The sequence below is a fragment of the Gobio gobio genome (genome assembly GCF_949357685.1).
Source record: "Gobio gobio genome assembly, chromosome: 6".
NCBI classification, from domain to species: domain Eukaryota; kingdom Metazoa; phylum Chordata; class Actinopteri; order Cypriniformes; family Gobionidae; genus Gobio; species Gobio gobio.
The window spans coordinates 42,968,326-42,986,782 of NC_137102.1; the positions used below are offsets into that span (position 1 = coordinate 42,968,326).

Sequence of the window (18,457 nt, forward strand, 5' to 3'; positions counted from 1 at the left end):
TGTAAATGTAATTATATAGTAGTATACATCTATGTAAGTATTTGATTTTTGCACACAGCTCATGAGTTGTCATACACTGACATTAATACATTTGTGTCCTTGGGTTTGAACAACAGCGTTGTGAAGTCCTGTAATCCAATATTCTCCTAAGGGTTCAGCCAAAGCAAACAACACAAATACATGACATATTCCTAAAACAATAAAGCTGAAGCTCATCTTAATGTTATAATCTAACAGTCTAACAGAGAAAGCAACAACTCTTGCACTATATACAGTATGTATAAATATAGTGCTGTAGAGTTGTTGCTTTCTCTATTAGATTGTTAGATTATATTGATTCATTGTGAAAGGATATGGCTTGGCTTCTTTCAGTAGTTTTGTCAATAGCAGTCCTCTGAGTCATTGCCCTAGCTCCGGGGTTGAAACCACACCCTTATCCTTGATATTTTAATTCTGCATTGCCAGTGCCATAATCATACTTCCACAGAAACGAAACTCAGTCAAGTACTGCCAGTGCCAGCACATCAACAATCATGGAGGAAACTGCTCCAACTCTTCATTCAAGTGGATCCGCAGATGTGGAGTGCAATGCGTGCGTTGGAAGGAAGCGGAAAGCTGAACAGGCCTGCCTGGAGTGTGTGGCATCATACTGTGATATTCATCTTGACTTGCATAACACTTTGCACGTGGGAAAGAGGCACAGATTGGTGGAGCCGAATGCAACATTGCAGGAGAACATCTGCCCTGATCATGGCAGGATGCTGGAGGTGTACTGCCACACAGACCAACGCTGCATCTGTCACCTGTGCATTATTGATAAGCACAGAGGTCATAATGTCATTGCAATAGAAGAGGAGGTGGCCAATAAACAGGTCAGAAATGTGACTTAAAATTCAGAATGGCATTCTTATCCAGGACTTGGTGTTTCGTATTGATAGGCTAATGTTGGCTATGTAATAACCGATACTTGAGCGATGTGTGTGCTATAATATCTTTGTGATGTGAGTTGCAGAGTCAGTGCCCATAACAAAAGGGCATTATCCTCTTTCCCAAAATAAAGCAAAATCTTTTGAATATTTCTCTTAACTTTCACCTTAGAAATGAAAGGTCACTAAGAGGATTCCCTGCCCCATTCATTAAGTCACAGTGTCACACCCAGAAAAGGCAACAGTCAAGTAAAAACTGATATTGGGTTTTAACAATAACTTAGAATTGTTTAAAGACAGACCTACTGTGAGTTCAGAGTTTGTTCATTGACGGTATATGCTTTTGTTGAAACCATCTGTGAGGATTATTTCAACATACTTTAATAATAATCATGTTTAACAACGGAATTGATATAGAAAACTACACTACCCATGAAGCTGTGCAGACAATTCCACCTATCAAAGAGTCAACATGTATGTGTGTGAACTTAAAGGGATAGTTGAAGTTAGTTGAACTTAGTTAATAGATAGTTGATAGTTGAACTTAAAGGGATAGTGAACCCAAAAATGAAGTTTCTGTCATTAATTACTCACCCTCATGTTGTTCCAAACCCATAAGACCTTCATTCACAAATTAAGATATTTGGTAACGCTTTAGATTACGGCCCGGAAAGTACTGCGTAAGTAAAGAGAATTTACAGCATACTTTTTGGTAATTATAGTGTAACTATAAAGTAAGTACATGTAGGTATAAGGGAACAATATGTCATATTGGGGGAATAAAGGGAAACTATCAGAAAAATGAACACATTATTTATACTTTAAGTATGTTTTAATTAAGGGGTAATATCCATGTAGTTACAGGGCAAGTATGAATCTGCGGGCTGTAAATTAAAGTGGTCTCTTGTCCCTCTTGTTTCGTGTAGTTAACATTGTTAAAATAAAATTACTAAAATAGTAAAATAGCCAACCAGCTACGATGTGAATCACAACATTGCAAATTTAAATTTGAAGCAAAAAGAACTATAATCCCATGAAGCATTGCACTGAAGCATTCATAAAATTGCTGACTATAGAAAGAATGTTTTAAAGGGTTAGTTCACCCAAAAATGAAAATTCTGTCAATAATCACTCGCCCTCATGTAGTTCCAAAGCCGTAAGACCTTTGTTTATCTTTGTAACAAAAATGAAGATATTTTTGATGAAATCCGAGAGCTCTCAGACCTCTCAGCAATTTAATAAACACTAGTCCATGTGACTCCAGTGGTTCAACCTTAATTTTATGAAGCGACGAGAATACTTTTTGTGCGCAAAAACAAACAAAAATAACTAATTCAACAATTTCATTCTAGCCTGTGCCAGTCTCCTACGCGTTTTCCGTTGTAAGCAGTGCAGCGCTTTTGAGTTCTACGGCAGCCGATGCTGTTTACGTGAGCACCACGACGCATGTGTGTGATGATGACGCAGGAACTGCACTGTATTTACAATGTAAACTGCCTGGAAGACTGACACAGGCTAGACCGAAATTGTTGAATAAAGTAATTATTTTTGTTTGTTTTTGCACACACAAAGTATTCTCGTCGCTTCATAAAATTAAGGCTGAACCACTGGAGTCACATGGACTCTGCACAAGTGTTTATTAAATTGCTGAGAGGTCTGAGAGCTCTCGGATTTCATCAAAAATATCTTAATTTTTGTTACAAAGATAAACGAAGGTCTTACAGCTTTGGAACTACATGAGGGTGAGTGATTAATGACAGAATTTTAATTTTTGGTTGAATTAACCCTTTAAAACATCCGTTCTATAGTCAGCAATTTGATGAATGCTTCAATGCAATGCCTCATGGGATTATAGTTATTTTTGCTTCAAAATAAAATTTGCAATGTTGGAATTCACATCGTAGCTGGTTGGCTTGGTATGGCTTCAAAATTTTAACAGATTTTTCAACAGTTCCGGAACCACATAAATTCTGCAAGCGGTTCACATACTTTTTCATGCCACTGTATATGTATTTTATTCCCTTGATGGCAAATATTCAGCCCTTTGAGTGATAATGCCAAAATGGCCAAATACCAGACTATTACCAGTTAACACACATGCTCAACACATTGCTTATGTGGGTGGAATGAATTTGAGTCTGGCCCATGTCATTTTTCTGTACAATTAGTGCCAATAAAAGTGATAAAAGGCTTAAAAACACTTGAATGGGTTCTACTGAATTTAATTGCAATCCTGTTTCTTTTTAAGGTTAAGTTGGGGGAGTTGCAGAAGCAGGCCCTTGACATAATTGAAGCAAAGGAAAAAGATGTGCAAGAGCTGAGACAAGCTGTTGAGATTTTCAGGGTTAGAGGGCACTTAACTTAGCTTTGAACCTGTAACTGTCTTCATTTTTATGGTATGGTATTGCTTGTATAGCTAATTTTAAGACATCCACTCTGCTCCCTCTTCCTTATTAGGCTTCAGCAAGTAGGGCACTGGAGAAGAATGAGAAAGAGTTCACTGAGCTGATCCAGTCTATGAAGGACAATCAAACCAAAGTGACAGAGCTGATCCAAGGTCAGACACAATCTGCAGTGAAGCAAGCAGATGGATTCATACAGACTCTACACCAGGAGATCAGTAATATGAAGACCTTAGGTGCTGATCTACAACACCTGGAGCTGCTCTCTCATGCAAACAATAATGTTCGATTTCTTGAGGTACAGTCACTGGAAATGGCTATGAAACAGATGTAGAATTGGATGCTTGTTGGATTGCCAACAAAAAAATAAAATGTTCAGTCACTGTTCAAGTGCATTTAAAGTATTTTCTACTCTGCAGAGCGCTGTGTCTATGCCCTTGCTGACCGAGTATAAAAAATCCTTTGTCTTCCACGTACATCCATACAACTCTTTTGAGCGTGACTCCATGGCAGTTAATGAACTGACAGAAAAGCTAAACATGACCAGCAAGTTGAGTTTATTCACAATTTCAAGAAAAGGTTAGACGTTTTTATTTAAATACATATTTTATGATTATAATATGCCTTCAATTCACCTTAACTATTTTTCTTTGCAGTGAAAAACACAAGAATTGTAACATCCCCGCCACCAAAGACTCGAGAGGAGTTTCTACAGTGTAAGTTTCCAGTAGAGAACTGAATGCACAGAAAATGTTTTATGTTATAATTTGGCAATTGGAAAAGTTATGCAATGTATCCCCTAATATTGCATCTTTTCATCTGTCCATCCGTTCACCTCAGATGCATCAAAGCTCACTTTTAATACCAACACAGCGCATGAAAGTCTCATCATGAGAAAAGACGACAGAGAGGTGCTGGCCTCGCACCTGATCCAGGACTATCCTGAACAGACTCAGAGGTTTAACTGCAGGGCACAGATCCTGTGCAATGAAGGTCTCAGAGGGAACCCTAAATATTGGGAGGTGGAGTTTGGCGGGGGCACCTGGGTCTGCATTGCTGTGTCCTACCAAGGGATCCGTAGGAAAGGCAAGCAGCGTACTCTGTTTGGGAGGAATCCACGCTCATGGGGACTACGCTGTAACAGAGTCCATTTTGAATTTTGGCATGACAATAAGACAACATTTTCGAAGGTTCAATCGCATGGCTCCAAAATAGGAGTGTATTTGAACTACAGGGCTGGAATCTTGGCATTTTACAATGTTTCCGACAACATGAGTCTCATTTATAAGCACCAAACTGTTTTTAGTGAGCCTGTTTATCCTGGGTTCGGACTGGCTGGGAAAGGTTCCTATGTGAGACTTTGTGATCCAGTGAAAAATGAGACTAAGATGCCCCTTTCTTCTCCATTTAAGTTTGCCAGTTTGTAAGTTTTACCCCTGGTTTCACAGATAAGGTTTACGCTAGTCCCAGACTAAAATGCATGTTGAGCTGTTTTAACTGAAAGCAACTTGCACTGACATATCTTAAAATATATCAGTGCCATTGTTTTGTCTCAAGATGCACACATTCATGTTTATAACAAGCCAATTACATATCCTAATTGAACTAAGGCCTAATTCCTGGCTTAATCTAAACCCTGTCTGTGAAACCTGGACTTGGTTATTTGTAATCATTCATCAGGCTTCAGAGGAAGAATGCCTTTTTTTACATTTCAACACTTGGTGGCAGCACTACATAAGTTTTAAATTCAATCTGTTTATCAGCATCTGTAATAGGGACAACACAAGTTTAGTCAAGAATAACAGAGAATGCATATCAAAGCGGTGTGTTTTGAAAGAAAAAAAAGTTTTGTATTGAATGAATCATTGCATGATTATTGAATATATTTGATTTTATGTACTATTTTATAAACTATTGCAACATGCATAATTTTATAAACACAGGGTACAACCCTGCCTGTAGCTTTCAAGTAATCTTGAAGACCTTGGTTAGCTTGTTCAGATGTGTCTGTTTAGGGTCTGTTTAGCGTTGCCAAGTCCACGATTTTCCTTCAGGTAGTCCTCGGGTTGAGGCGGCAACAATGCAAACTTTTTTTTGTGTTTGTGTGTGTGTGTGTGTGTGTGTGTGTGTGTGTGTGTGTGTGTGTGTGTGTGTGTGTGTGTGTGTGTGTGTGTGTGTGTGTGTGTGGACTGGTAATCATCACGTTATGGGGACAAAATGTCCCCACAAAGATAGCAATATCCGAAATCCTCGTCCTTGTGGGGACATTTTTAGGTCCCCATGAGGAAAACATCTTATAAATCAGACTAAGTGATGTTTTTTGAAAATGTAAAATTGCAGAATGTCTCCTGTGAGGGTTAGGTTTAGGGGCAGGGGCAGTGTAGGGGGATAGAATATACGGTATGTACAGTATAAAAACCATTACGCCTATGGAAAGTCCCCATAAAACATGAAAACCCAACATGTGTGTGTGTGTGTGTGAGTGTGTGTGTGTGTGTGTGTGTGTGTGTGTGTGTGTGTGTGTGTGTGTGTGTGTGTGTGTGTGTGTGTGTGTGTGTGTGTGTGTGTGTGTGTGTGTGTGTGTGTGTTTTTCGCCAACAGAGGACAATGCACAGACTGTAAAAAAAAAAGGATGACGCACCTTCACTTCACTTCACTGAAGCCACCAAAGTCCCAATATGGGACCCAAGGCTGCATTCCACACACACAGGAAAGTTTATATGGACAGACCCTCATCCCCTCAATTTTAACCGAGGAACCAATTCTATTCTGAATCCGGTGAACAATTCAAGCAGCTCTATCCCACAATTCAACCTGATTGTGATGTCACAGCAGATCACACTGAAGTGTATGATAAATTAATTATTCTCAAAGTTTATACTATTCATTTGTGTGTATGTGTGTGGTTTTATTTTTCTCCAACAGCTTATATACCTATATTTTATATATACATTTGGCAACACTTTACAATAAGGTTGTATTAGTTAACATTAGTTAATGCATAAGTTAACATGAACTAACCATGAACAACACCTCTGTTCAGCATTAGTTAATCTTTGTTAACGTTAGTTCATAAAAGTCCAGCTGTTCATGGTTTGTTCATGTTAGTTCACAGTGCATTAACTAATGTTAGCAAGATTTTATTAATGCATTAGTAAATGTGGAAATTAACATTAACAAAGATAAATAAATGCTTTATAAGTGCAGTTCATTATTAGTTCATGTTAACTAATGTAGTTAACTAATGTTAACTAATGAACCTTATTGTACAGTGTTACCATACATTTTATATATTTTCTCAAACAACTTATGCATATAGAATTGTGCATAAAACAAATAAGAAAAAAAAGGGTTTAAATAATAAATCAGCTCAAGTGATCAAGGGCTTAGTGCATTTCATTTAAACCTTGCACAAGTTCGTCTAGTAGTGGGCACTCATGCAAAGTAAGCAATGACGCACATCCGAGTCCACGAGACGGAGGAGCATAAAATTTGGAGTGAAACGTAGCCCGAAGTAGTGAGCGTGAAGTGGAGCCGTAGTATAAAGGCCCTGCCCACACTCCAGAATCAGTTAGTACAGTTTACTGCTCATTATGTCGGTGTGAAATAAACAGTTATGGAAATGTAGAAATTCAAGTTAAATCTCCTGCCAAAAAAACAGAAAAAAAGTCAGTCTGTGACTACTTAGTTCAGAGACGCTGTCAATATCAACACTTGAACTTACATTAGCATTATAAAAACTACCCAAAATGACAGAAACCATCTTTGGAAAAAATGTATTTGAGGTGAAATTTGATTGTTTAGTTAGTCACACGTCCCATTAGATTACATTGAAAGGGAAGGGTTTATGACCTATACTGGGTCCAGCCACCTGGGGGCAATTGAAACGTTTTGGCTTCACTTTTCTTGACTTGTATGGCACACTTGGCACTACGTTGTCAAAACGATCCCTGTCATCCGCAATAATAATTAAAAATGCTGTATTATGCATTCCAGGCTAGTAATTGGCGAGTTCACTTTGTAAAGTAGGCCTAAAACTACGAGACTGAACACATAATACACATGCGCATGACATCACAGTTTTCACAAATTCACATTTTTGTAGTTTACACAGAGACAATAATGGTATTGTTTTTAAAAACTTGCACTTTGAAACCCATTTCTGTTGTTGTTGTTGTTGTTGTTGTGCTGTTGTTGTGAAAATGAATGGGGAAAATACATAAAAAGTTTTCCGTATTTAGTTGAACACGATGTTGTGTAAACGGGCCCTAATCCTTCAACCACATCCACATACTCCGTCCTGTCATCATTACCATTCTTGCCTTCTTTATGCATTAGTCCGTCCCTCCTGTCATGTTCCCTTCAGGGTGCACTCTTTCACTGTCCCAATAAATACACAGTCTCTTTTTTTTTCCCTTAAACCACACAAATGCAAATACTCACACACACTTGCATCATCTCATTGAGTAGATATGAGGCCCGTAGGGTTAGTACAAGGGACAACACTAAACCCAGTCGCCTCCTGCCCTCCCCCCTGCTACCCACCCTTCCAAACACAGAATCAGCCTAGGGGTAAGTGCAGGGCAGACACGGTTTCAACAGAGCAAGCAATGCCAGAGCAACAGTGAAGCACAGGAAATGTGTGTAGAGGGAAGGATAGGCACTAATAGAGAACATCATAGAGAGAGTGTGTGCGCCATGGTCTTCAGGGAGCCCGCTTACAATTCTGTCCAATCATAGACATAATTTGCTGCCTGTATTATCCTTTTATGAGTGACAGGGATTTTAAAATACTCTATAATGAAATAATCCATTTCTCTCACTGCCAAGGACACTGGCACTAGTCACTATAAATACACGTTCTTAAATACTGAGTCACCATATAGACTAAAAACACCAGTCACAAATTCTGCCAATTACCCAGCAGGCTGATGCCGAGGTCTGTCACTCTTACTGCTAACAAGGTGTATGACTCTCTTGTAGCTGTAAGAACAAGTTGTTGTTGTTTTATAATACACACACGTTTTATTTCTAGCATTGATGTATTTCCTATTGAAATGAGAGGTTTGGCGGGATATATTAAATGGCTTTGACATTGTTTTTTTGTTGTCGTTTTTGTTCAATTAGCCTTATAGGTTTTCGTTGCTAGTCAGTTGCAGGTGATCTTGGGGGAGGGACCTACTCGTTCTAGATGGCATTTGATAGGACAAAAATTTGTATAGTGCAGGATGAGTCATCAATATTTTTGGACAGAGAAAGACTGTAAATTTGAAATGCATTCAGCCTATATCTGCAACAAGTGAATTTTGTTTTAACATTTAAAAACACACTATTGTGAAAAAGTACACTTTAGCGTAGGGTACTTTTTAAAAAGAGTACCTTTTCCGGAAATAATAACATTTAAACGATTTAAAGCAAATTAAAGTATGATTAAATGTGAATGCAAAAGCACAAGTCGTTTTAAATGTATTGTTTGCAATTACACATTTGAGTTGTTGCTGTTTAATATATTTAAAATGTGTTAACTTTAAATGTAATATCAAATAACACACTGTAGCTACAGTTAAAATTATAATCAGTATGTTAGACAACCCTTCAAAATAAATGTTAAAGCTATCTATCTATCTATCTATCTATCTATCTATCTATCTATCTATCTATCTATCTATCTATCTATCTATCTATCTATCTATCTATCTATCTATCTATCTATCTATCTATCTATCTATCTATCTATCTATCTATCTATCTATCTATCTTGCATGTAAATGAGTCAAAAAGATGAAAGGACATGACATTAAAGTCATGTTCTCATTTATTCAGGCACAAAAACCTTGCGTCTTCATTATTAATTCATCGCTTTACATAGATATATGCACACTTGTGTCTGAACTCCTCTCTCGTGCCCCCCTCCTCCTCCCCTCTCTGGCTCTCTTCAGTATGATATGTTTATAGGCATTGGCTGAGGGAGAACGAGCATTATAGCTGCTCCTGCTTGATAAGGAAAAGGAAGAGGAAAGGGGCGCTGGACGTCATGGCATCCAAAGACACCGTCGCGACTGCTTTTCTCACCGTGAGTCGGGAAATGACAGGTGATTAAACCCAATAGCTCTTTTTTCTTCTTCCTATCCGACATTTGACACGCGCGCCATGGGATTTGTTAAGCGCGTCCCCGCTCGCGGCCGGTGCTTTTTGTTTTCAGTGGTTTGAAATCCTAACAGCGGTGAATGTTTTATAAGGTGGCAGATTTGTGTAGATATAATGATTTCTAACACAGACTGAATGTGATTAACGGTAGAATCAATGGTAGAATCTTCTATTTGTCGCTGTATAATGACGGTTACTTCGTGTCTATCTTTAAAAGACTAACGTTACATTTGTGCAAATCGATCAATTGGTTTTCTGTATGTGTGTTTGTGTTTGTTGCGTTTGCCTGCAGTGTTTGCGCGCGTGTGTTGGTAGTTGAGTGTGTGTGCGCGCGCGCTGTTCACCCTTTGATGTGTCGCTGATATGAGTTACTTTCAGTCCTTTACACATTTGCCTATCGCTGCTGACGCAAGTTCACAGAGAGACTGATACTCTTCAGTCACATTCATGATGTGTGTCTGTCTTTAGGGCTGATTGAACACACACTCATCATAGAGGCCGTCATCTTTGCGCACGGTGATGCGTCCTCACACACTGGCACATACAACGACACACTGAGCAGAGCACACACTAGCAGTTTGACATTTGGAGCGCTCTTACTGTTAATTACCTTCACACATTATTATCTTCCTTTGGTAATTAATCCCTATTACTAACCCAGTATTTACTTTCCTGCTCCCAGCCACTCTCTATGTCAATTTCCATTTAGTGACTTAACTATAGGCCTAAGTGTTAACTTGTTAACTGCTCTACTTTGCCATATCATTTTACTATAATATTTTTTTCAATCATTGTTCAATAATTTGTATAGTGTAAGGTGTATGAGACAACACATAGGCCTACTGTAATTTTTAAAGATGTTATTTATTTATTTTTAAAATAAAGATTGCAATGGACTCGGAGCGATGTTCTCGTTTGTCCTTCCCTTATGATGGCTCTGCATGGGTAAAATATTGTAAAGTTAATAGTTTTTAGTAAAAAGTATCAACTTATAAGAAGAGGGGCATTCCCAGAATTCTTTCTAAAATTAGTTAATTTTGTGTTATCAATTATGCATGCCTACATAACACTGAAGTGTTTAATGTTGCATTTTAAGTTATTGATTTCATGTTTATTGCGTTATTTTGTCATGTGCTGTTTGTGTGGGTGACACTGTTCAGTATATTACTGGCCACTGCAGAGGGGATTTTTGTGAATTGTGAGTCATCATGTAGCCTTCCATTGTACCACCTGTCTTATTATCATCAGTATTTTTTCAATAATCTACTGCTTTCAGATATATATCTGGCATATAAATAAATAATCTAAAAGGTCTTGAAAAATGCAGACCAGTATAACTAAAACATACACTTTCCATTGTGCACTTGTAGACAACAAACATGTCAATGTTAATAAATGACCATGAATTCATGCTATTTAAATTTTACTGTAAAATTACAGTAGTGTAAATACAGTAAACAAGTAGCATTAACAAATAAAACATAGAATAAAAAATAAATACGAAAAATAAGTACGGGATGATGTACAGTCAGCCAGTTTATCACAAAATAAGTGATCCAGACCCCAACGTAAAGCTATATATATATATATATATATATATAAATGGATGTGGATTATTGATTTGAGCTGAAATTATAGGATTATGTGGGATGAAAGAGACATGATGTGTGAGACATGAAACTTGCATATAGGCCAGATATAGTTAAGTCAATTTATAATAAATATTTAATTACAAAATGATGTGACTGACCAATCAGAAACTAGCATTTTTTATGGCATGTAATATGCTAAAATAAACAGTGCAGAGTAAAATAAGAGCACATTGAACACAAATGAAAAATCAAAATGGTAACATTAATTAAAGATGAACAACGAGATTAGATGCGACTATAATTGTTAGCCAAAGTTATGAAATGGGGAATAGTGGGGCAAGACAGATCTCCTATACAATATAAAGGACAGTGATTGAAGACGTGCTGTGCTGCTTGAAAACAGCGGTCTTTGCATTCCCCTAATAAAAGGGCAGCAAAGTGGTCTCTCTCTCTCTCTCTCTTACTCCACCCCCCCCCCCCCTTTTCATCTTCTGTTTCTCTCACTTTCCGCCCACATTTACATATCCCTACCCCATTTACCCATTTATTTATCCCCTTGTGACTCACTGTAATGGAAACATGTGCTCTAGTTTGGCCCTTTGCTGTTCTTAGTGTCAGTCAGAAAGCCCAGGATTCCGTGATTGGGTTTTACGCAGATTAAAGTTGATTGCGACTGCATTAACTGTTTGTCTCACGCTGATCCTTCCCTCCCTCTCTCTCTTTTCTCTGTTATTCCTTCTTCCCTTCTCTTCCTTCTCTGAGTCTTTCCTAATGGTAAAAGTGTAAAAGGCATATTCCAGGAATTAGATCACAGGTGTCATATGAGACCCTGGACCACAAAACCAGTCATAAGGGTCAATTTTTTGAATTTGAGATTTATACATCATCTGAAAGCTGAATAAATAAGCTAAAATAAGCTAATTGATTTGTTATAATATGACAATATTTGTCCGAGATAGAGCTATTTGAAAATCTGGAATCTGAGGGTGCAAAAAAATCGAAATATTGAGAAAATCGCTTTTAAAGTTGTCCAAATGAAGTTCTTAGCAACGCATATTACTACAACTTATAATTTTTATATATATTTACGGTAGAAAATTTACAAAATATCTTCATGGAACATGATCTTTACTTAATATCCTAATGATTTTTGGAATAAAAGAAAAATCGATAATTTTGACCCATACAATGTATTGTTGGCAAATTGCCACAAATATACCCGTGCGACTTATGACTGGTTTTGTGGTCCAAGGTCAAATATATGTGCGAGGCCAGATAAACTGCTTTTGTTTTGAAGGTCATCTTGAGGTGATTTTTATTTCTGTGTTGCTTTGGACGTGTACAGCAACACTACGCATGCAGAAAACCACCTACACATGTGGACAAAGTGTAAAAATAAAGCGTATGGTTGTAATGCAGTCATCTTAACCCTGCGTGCAGTGAAAATATGTCTGAGATAGATAGAGTGCTTCTCTGGCTGTTAATGCATCGCCTTTCTATTTTGCAGAGAGCGTCAGACGAGTTATCGACAAGACATCAATCAAGTTGGTAAGAGCTATCAAAGTAGAGAACAAGAGTGGCAAATCAGAAGATCGGATTCTGGTAAGGCACTACATTTAACGTCCTTATCTTATATGTCCTTAAATGTACAAATCACTCAAATTAAACTAGTCATTAACCCTCATGTTGTTCCAAATCTGTGTGACTTGCTTTAGGGAAATTCAAAAGGAGAGATTCTTTATTTCACAAAATTACAATGAATGGGATCTCAGGCCATATCAAAGCAGCACATATTATTCTTACAGCTCACTAGTCCAGCTCTTCTGAAGCCTTAATGTAAGACCATTCATTCGGTGATGATCACCACTAGTTAGCTGTTAACTGCTGTGACTGGATCATTGAGTCAGTGAGTTCAACTCAAGAACTGAATTAGTTTGATTCGTGAATGAATCATTCAGATCATTCTGGTGCTAAGTGATGCTTGAAAGCGTCCGTCCTTGTTAAGAAACAGTGTTCCACAAAGGAAAGAAAGTCATACAGGTTTGGAACAACATGAACAAAACCTTTTCCCTTTTTTTGGGTGAACTATAAAATTTTAAAAACCCATCAGCATTGGGCAAACGTGTGCATTCACTCTGTGCCTTTATGTTGTGCCTCTATTATGCAGCAGTAACAAAAACAATGAGCCTAAGACTTTAACCTTTCCTCCTCTGTAATGGTGTGTGCAGTGTTTACTGCCTGCTGGTTGGGTTGTTTTTGCCAAGTCCATTTGGAGAATGGGCAATGGAATCAATGATAAAAGCAATGTACGTGTGATGGTGCGCACACACAAACAGAAATTGTTGGAGACCAGACCCCTGCTGAGCAGTGAGCATTACTGTGGCCATTGAGTCTTGGTGGGTCAGAGGGACCGACCGACTCTGGAGGGAGTGTGTGTGAGATGAAGGATGGTGAGAGCATAGGTGGCATACGAATGCCAGTGTGTGTGTATGTGTGTGAGTGTGATAGTCACTTCAAGACCATTGAAAGCAGCTGGAGACTTGAAATGCCAGGGTTTGGAGCCACAAAAGCTAAATTAATCACCCAGTTCGGTTTCAAACACACACACACACACAAGGTGAAGGAGGTGATGGATCAAACTAATTTCCTGCTGAGTGTCTACGGACTGATGTTGACAAACCCTGAGAGATCTTCCTTTCTATTTATAGTACCTGTTTGACTTACTTTCTTCTATGGAACACAAAAAGAAATGTTTAGTAGAATGTCCCAGCCGCTCTTTTCCACGAATTATAAGTGAATTTAGAACACTTTCACTTATAAGTGAAATTTACCAAATTAAATGAGTTTATTTCACTTGTGTGTTCACACTTAGTTCAGTTAGCTTGGTTCATTTGGTCCGGACCAAAAAACTAAAACATTTAGTTCTGGTCCACTTCGCGTTCAGAGTAGCATTTTCATACCGAACTTAAAGATACCGAACCTTAAGGCTAACCTAAATGTTAACAAGCTGATTGGGCGGCTTTTATTACATATATTTCGTGAGCAATTGAACCAAACATGCCAAGTTTGAACACACCCTAAAATATTACTGACCGTTCACTGTACTTTTTAGAAAACAGTGAAGCTGAACTTTGCAACAGATTACCTCAAATATTTTGAGTTCTGCCAACTTATTAGGGTTTACAGTGCACGACACGAATAATTGATGACCGAATTTTCATTTTTGTGTGAACTATCTCTTTTTAACCTCACCCCTCCTGCCAGTCTGCCTTTGTTTCTCTTCCTCTTTCTGTCCATTTATATTAGGATCTTCTACACCCTCCCCCCCCCCCCCACTCTGCTGTGTCTTAGACAGCTCTGTTTTTTTTTCTTTCTCTGTCATCGTTCTCTTGCATTCACATTATATGCTTTACTCAGGCCAGCTTCTCTTTTCTGTCAGATTGATGTCAAGTGTGTATTTTCAGTAGTTTAATGTGCTTATGATTATGAATGGTTAAAAATTGTGCCCAAAGAGCATAGCAAATTTGAATGTAGGTCCAACGCTATGACGAGAGCTTGCAGGCACACAAAAACACACTTAGACACACACACACCCTGTGTAGAGATCCTCACTTGTGGTCTGTCACTCGATGCTCCTTTACCCCAAGGGTTTTGTGTGTGTGGTGGTTTGCCAACTGTACCAGCCTACAAACACACTCTCATCTGCACATTCATCCATACACACAAACACACACGCACGCACACACACACAGACAAATCTGGCCCCGATACAGCTGTATAGAGCGCTCAGCAAGACATCAGCTCAAGCCTTGGGGCACAGCTCTAAAAAATATCACTCAAACACACTTTTTCTCATACACGTTCACTTAGAGATCACACAGTTTTATGCGCGCACACACATACAGTGTATATTTTGTGGCACCCACATCGCTGCCCCCACAGCAGAGCACGATTGGCGTGATGTTGGAAGAGGGGATGGGATAAAAGCTGGGCTTGGTGAGCATAAACACACTAGGGAGAGGCTCGCAAAAGGGGGCAATGGAGAGAGAGAGAGAGAGAGAGAGGGCGGGCAGCAGAGGAGATCGGTTGTTTTGAAGCCCCAAATGTCGCCTTTTCCTCCCCTTCAATTATTTATCTCGGTCTGTCGCTTCAGTTTTTCCTCTCCTGTGGAATAATAGGCCAATTAGAGGCTGTGATCGCCACAGTGAGTGAAGTGAAGACTTCCTCAGATCGAGGCCGTCCGCACCACCACGCTGACTGCTGGCCCGTACTCATGCAGAGCGGTTTCTAGCTAAAATGTCTGGCTTAGTTGACATGCTTAAGTTCAGATGCCGGGATTTTTATTAGGATATTTCTTACTAAATTTTGTTTCGCTTTTAGGTGTATGACTGTTATTGGGTAGTTGACAGTGCTGGTAGTGTCCTGCAGTGTGACATGCAATTCATCTAAAACTACTTATAACTTTTTGAATTCTTATATTATTCTTATATGCGCAGTTTTATTACCTCATTTTAATTATATTTCAATTATACTCACACCGCAGGACTAATTGCAAAACGATTACTCAAAATGGGGGAAAAAAAAACATGAACAGTCACAACACCTAAATATTTAATTCATCTTCAGAACACAAATGAAGATCTTTTTGATGAAATCTGAGAGCTTTCTGTCCCTCCATTGGCAGCTACGCAACTGACACTTTGACACTTCAAAAAGTTCATAAAGATGTTGTAAAACTAATCCATATGAATTGTGCGGTTTAGTCCCAACTTTATGAAGAGACATGGTCACTTAATTTGATGAACGGATTTTCTTTAGACTTTTATTCACATATAAACATTCACACATAAGTTGTTATAAAAGGAAGCTGAAGCATGTTCACTTGATGTGCGAGAACCAATGAGGTTCATTCTCGTGTGTTATGCAGCACGTTTGAGATTCAGCAAGAACCAATGAGGTTCATTCTCGTGTGTTATGCAGCACGTTTGAGATTCAGCAAGAACCAATGAGGTTCATTCTTGTGTGTTACGCAGTACGTTTGAGCTTCCGCTAGAACCAATGAGGTTCATTCTTGTGTGTTATGCAGCACGTTTGAGATTCAGCAAGAACCAATGAGGTTCATTCTCGTGTGTTATGCAGCATGTTTGAGATTCAGCAAGAACCAATGAGGTTCATTCTCGTGTGTTAAGCAGCACGTTTGAGATTCAGCAAGAACCAATGAGGTTCATTCTCGTGTGTTATGCAGCACGTTTGAGATTCAGCAAGAACCAATGAGGTTCATTGTTGTGTGTTACGCAGTACGTTTGAGATTCAGCAAGAACCAATGAGGTTCATTCTTGTGTGTTACGCAGTACGTTTGAGCTTCCGCAAGAACCAATGAGGTTCATTCTTGTGTGTTATGAAGCACGTTTGAGATTCATCCAGAACCAATGAGGTTCATTCTTGTGTGTTACACAGCACGTTTGAGTTTCAGCAAGAACCAATGAGGTTCATTCTTGTGTGTTATGCTGCACGTTTGAGATTCAGCAAGAACCAATGAGGTTCATTCTTGTGTGTTACACAGCACGTTTGAGTTTCAGCAAGAACCAATGAGGTTCATTCTTGTGTGTTATGCTGCACGTTTGAGATTCAGCAAGAACCAATGAGGTTCATTCTCGTGTGTTATGCAGCACGTTCGAGATTCAGCCAGAACTAATGAGGTTCATTCTTGTGTGTTACGGAGCACATTTGAGATTAAGCAAAAACCAGTGAAGTTCATTCTTGTGTGTTACGCAGCACATTTGAGCTTCAGCAAGAACCAATGAGGTTCATTCTTGTGTGTTATGCTGCACGTTTGAGCTTCCGCAAGAACCAATGAGGTTCATTCTCGTGTGTTATGCAGCATGTTTGAGATTCAGCAAGAACCAATGAGGTTCATTCTCGTGTGTTATGCAGCACGTTTGAGATTCAGCAAAAACCAATGAGGTTCATTCTCGTGTGTTATGCAGCACGTTTGAGATTCAGCAAGAACCAATGAGGTTCATTCTCGTGTGTTATGCAGCACGTTTGAGATTCAGCAAGAACCAATGAGGTTCATTCTTGTGTGTTACGCAGTACGTTTGAGATTCAGCAAGAACCAATGAGGTTCATTCTTGTGTGTTACGCAGTACGTTTGAGCTTCCGCAAGAACCAATGAGGTTCATTCTTGTGTGTTATGCAGCACGTTTGAGATTCATCCAGAACCAATGAGGTTCATTCTTGTGTGTTACACAGCACGTTGGAGTTTCAGCAAGAACCAATGAGGTTCATTCTTGTGTGTTATGCAGCACGTTTGAGATTCAGCAAGAACCAATGAGGTTCATTCTCGTGTGTTATGCAGCACGTTCGAGATTCAGCAAGAACCAATGAGGTTCATTCTCGTGTGTTATGCAGTACGTTTGAGTTTCAGCAAGAACCAATGAGGTTCATTCTCGTGTGTTATGCAGTACGTTCGAGATTCAGCCAGAACTAATGAGGTTCATTCTTGTGTGTTACGCAGTACGTTTGAGATTCAGCAAGAACCAATGAGGTTCATTCTCGTGTGTTATGCAGCACGTTCGAGATTCAGCCAGAACTAATGAGGTTCATTCTTGTGTGTTACGGAGCACATTTGAGATTAAGCAAAAACCAGTGAAGTTCATTCTTGTGTGTTACGGAGCACATTTGAGATTAAGCAAAAACCAGTGAAGTTCATTCTTGTGTGTTACGCAGCATGTTTGAGCTTCAGCCAGAACCAATGAGGTTCATTATTGTGTGTTACGCAGCGCGTTTGAGCTTTTTTGTGTGTGTGTCCCATAGACGTCTATTATAATTGCATAACTGTCAAAATGTTGTTTACAGCTGCTGTTGCTATATAGTAGCTTAACTTGTATTTAACTCTGAATAATCCTTTAATGTGCTGATCAGTTCACATTAGATCTTTAAATATAAAAACTAACAAGGATTATGGTTGTACCACTAAGGGCAATGAGCTTTCTCTCCTCTAAGAAGTATCTTAGAATTGCACAACTGCTGCATTATGATAGTAGACGCTGGGTAAAGACGGGTAATGTGATACTAGGTGCTTAAGGAGAAGTCTGCGGTACATGGACAACCTGTGGAGATGCTGAGAGGCAGTGACTTTGGGGAATTTGACTGCAGTTTGGCCGGATGTGATGCAAGAGACAAAACCAATCCACAAGCAAAGAGAGAGAGTAAGAGAGATGCAATGAGACATAAAAGACATAGAGTAGATATGGTGTGATGAGTATCCCTTTTGGCTTGTGTTTATCTGTATAGTGTGACTTAAAGCTGCGGGTAAATTGTTGTTGAAGATCTAAGATGATAACCAAAATATTGTAGGTTCAAACCCCAGAAAGGGCATTGCCCATTG

General features: G+C 38.9%; 2 protein-coding genes across 5 annotated transcripts in view; both read left to right on the forward strand.

Annotated features, from left to right (window-relative positions):
- Nucleotides 1-533: 533 nt before the first annotated feature.
- On the forward strand, nucleotides 534-4,755 carry LOC307128552 (tripartite motif-containing protein 16; the record flags this gene model as incomplete). The annotated part of the gene is made up of 6 exons (XM_079820464.1): nucleotides 534-872; nucleotides 3,175-3,270; nucleotides 3,384-3,626; nucleotides 3,748-3,907; nucleotides 3,985-4,044; nucleotides 4,169-4,755. The coding sequence occupies 6 exons, from the start codon at nucleotides 534-536 to the stop codon at nucleotides 4,753-4,755; spliced, it is 1,485 nt and encodes a 494-aa protein (XP_079676590.1).
- A 4,500-nt stretch (nucleotides 4,756-9,255) lies between these two features.
- Nucleotides 9,256-18,457, forward strand: part of carmil3 (capping protein regulator and myosin 1 linker 3) — an 80,562-nt gene continuing 71,360 nt past the window's right edge. For 3 of the 4 annotated variants that reach the window (XM_079820348.1, XM_079820349.1, XM_079820347.1), the window contains exons 1-2: nucleotides 9,256-9,420; nucleotides 12,575-12,669. In XM_079820348.1, the coding sequence (XP_079676474.1) occupies nucleotides 9,363-9,420; nucleotides 12,575-12,669 (153 nt within the window). In that variant the 5' untranslated portion in view covers nucleotides 9,256-9,362. The remainder of the gene's footprint in view (nucleotides 9,421-12,574; nucleotides 12,670-18,457) is intronic. The other variant, XM_079820350.1, reaches the window with a different exon arrangement.